At 41.2% G+C, this 2531-nt stretch overlaps 1 protein-coding gene across 1 annotated transcript; it reads left to right on the top strand.

The window, feature by feature from the left end:
* Positions 1-625: 625 nt before the first annotated feature.
* LOC131321098 (uncharacterized) lies at positions 626-1540 on the top strand. The gene has a single exon (XM_058352110.1). It carries the CDS (start codon positions 626-628, stop codon positions 1538-1540), a length of 915 nt encoding a protein of 304 aa, XP_058208093.1.
* Positions 1541-2531: the final 991 nt, after the last annotated feature.

The raw sequence follows: 2531 nt of genomic DNA, 5'->3' as shown, positions 1-2531 counted from the left end.
ATTCACTTTAAATCCAAGCCGTCCAAAATACTTTTAGACGGCTCGAATACACCCAAATGGACTGAACTGGTCCGGGTAAAAAGGACGGGATCTGAGTCCGTTAACAATACCCAATTGGATGTTCTTAGACCAAAAGATCAGGTCAAACAGTAATCAATGACCATCTCTCTGCCTAGTAGTACAAGATTCAATTTTTATTTTATGACAGATGGAAATTGCCCAATGAGATACCCGTAGAAACATGATTTGGGCTTGTCTGATACAGTCATTCGGTCTTCCCTTCTTACGTATCCATTTCATTTTAATGTCTAGTAGTCATATTAAATGAGGATTTGCCGGCCTAGAACCTGCGTTGTCCTTGCCATTTCCTGTCAATTCATGAGTCCAATGGTGTTTCAGTCACGAATTTTAGAATTGTATTTGATGGGTAAATAAAGCACATAAACCACGCTGTTTCCATTTTCTTGTAGCAAAGGCAAGGGATAAAACCCCATCTATCTCTCTCTCTCTCTCTCCCTCCTTTTTCTTGTTTTTCCATGTGAAGAGGACCCATTTTCATTTTCAATCTCTACACCTAATTCTGGTATCTGTTTTTGTGTTTTCTTGGTGGGTTTTTTTTTCTGCCATGAGAAACTTAGCAACCTGCTACAGTGAACATGCCATTAAGGTATCAGATTCATATTGTTCAGGCCCTTCAAATCAATCCTATCTCTCTCCAAATTTGACCCCTTCAATCCAAAATGAAGTCACGTGTATATACAAGTCCAAATTATCCACCAAAAAGCAGCTGTTGATCAAGCTCACATGGTCCAATCTCCTAGGCCTCGGCCTCACCATAACTCTCTGCGATGATGATCCCTCTTCACCTCTCAAATTCACCCAAAATCCTCGTGAATTGCGTACGTCTAATGGCTCCAAAACATTCGAATCCTCCGGTTCGAACGTTGTAGTTTTCTGGGATCTCTCAAATGCCAAGTATGGTTCTGGGCCTGAACCGATCAGCATGTTTTATGTCATGGTTTTGGTCGACTCGGAACTGAGCCTACAACTCGGAGACATGGAGGCCGAATCGGAGTTGAAAAGGGTTGTTTCCGGTTACCCAGTTGGGAAATCTTCATTGGTTTCTCGGTCCGAGCAGTTCTCGGGGAAGGGGTTTTACACGACGAAGGCGAAGTTTTGCGAGAACGGAGTTTGTCATGAGATCATGATCAAGTGCAGGGGAGAGGAAAACGGAGTGACAGGGAAAGGGAATTCTGTATTGTCTGTTTGGATTGACGACAGGAATTTGATCCAGGTGAAGAGGCTGCGGTGGAATTTCCGGGGGAATCAGAGCATCTTCGTGGACGGGTTGGTGGTGGATTTGATGTGGGACGTTCATGATTGGTTGTTCAATCAGAAATCTGGAATTGGGGTGTTCATGTTCAGGACGAGGAGTGGATTGGACAGCAGGTTATGGTTGGAGGAGAGCAATTTGGAGCAGATTGAGAGCGATAGAGTTGAGTTCTCTCTCTTGATTTGTGCCTGTAAGACTCCTGATTGATTCCCTTTCATGCTTTGGTGTTTTCTCTCATAACTTTTCCTTTTTTCACTTCAACTTTTATACTACTAAGTACTAGCTTTTTTTCCCTCTGGAAAAATATACTGTGGTTCGTTATATGAGTATAGAGATACTACATATGCTTGAATTTGGCGTGGAGGAAATGAGTTTGATATGAAAGGGATTTGAATTGTACATGAAACTCTTTATAGAATAGCTCATCTCTCTCGCCCCCCGCCCCCGCCGGTTCGGGGTATGAAGAGCTTGGGACTCCTAGTTTTAGGATAATCTGGAAATGTACAAAGATTAATTCAATCCTTTGTCTTTGAATGTCTCTCTTTGTCGCTCTCTCCCCACCCCTTTTGGGGTAAGAACTATGAAGAGCTTGGCCTCCTGGTTTGGGCTAATTTGGAAATGTACAAAGATTAATCGACTCCATTGACTCGTAATCTCTCTCTCTCTCTCTGATTTTGGTTTTGGGTTATTCCTTTTTTGGCAAGAACATCTTTTGCAATAATTTGATGAGTTTTGCAGTTGGTTAGAATCCTGTTTGTGTAAGTATAAATCTGGCCTTGTTTCCGGATTTTGAACACATTTGCATTGTGTTGTGGTGGATGTCCCCTGTCCTCTCCCTTTCGGCCCTGCCTTCCAAACAAGGATAATGCAAAACAAGTTTAGGATCATCAGTTATAAAACAGAGTTCGCTTTAGTACTAGTTAGAATTTTCAGATAATTAGGAATTTTCAATGAAAAAAATAGAATTCATGTAGCCGACGACCCTAATTTATTGGAACACAAGCATAATCGCAAAACAAAAAGAAAGACTCTGGGACATGAATCTTGGAGGAGATTGGTGAATGGTAATTCTTATGTGATTTGTGAATATGGAAACAATTGGAATACTGTTCTGAACATGTTTATTCCATCAGAAATATACTCCTCTGTTATTTTAGATGAATTGGCTAGGAATCTGACAAAAGATGCATATTGTGCA

This window comes from Rhododendron vialii, chromosome 3a (genome assembly GCF_030253575.1).
Source record: "Rhododendron vialii isolate Sample 1 chromosome 3a, ASM3025357v1".
In the NCBI taxonomy this organism is placed as follows: Eukaryota; Viridiplantae; Streptophyta; class Magnoliopsida; order Ericales; family Ericaceae; genus Rhododendron; species Rhododendron vialii.
This window is presented reverse-complemented; position numbering and strand designations above follow the sequence as displayed.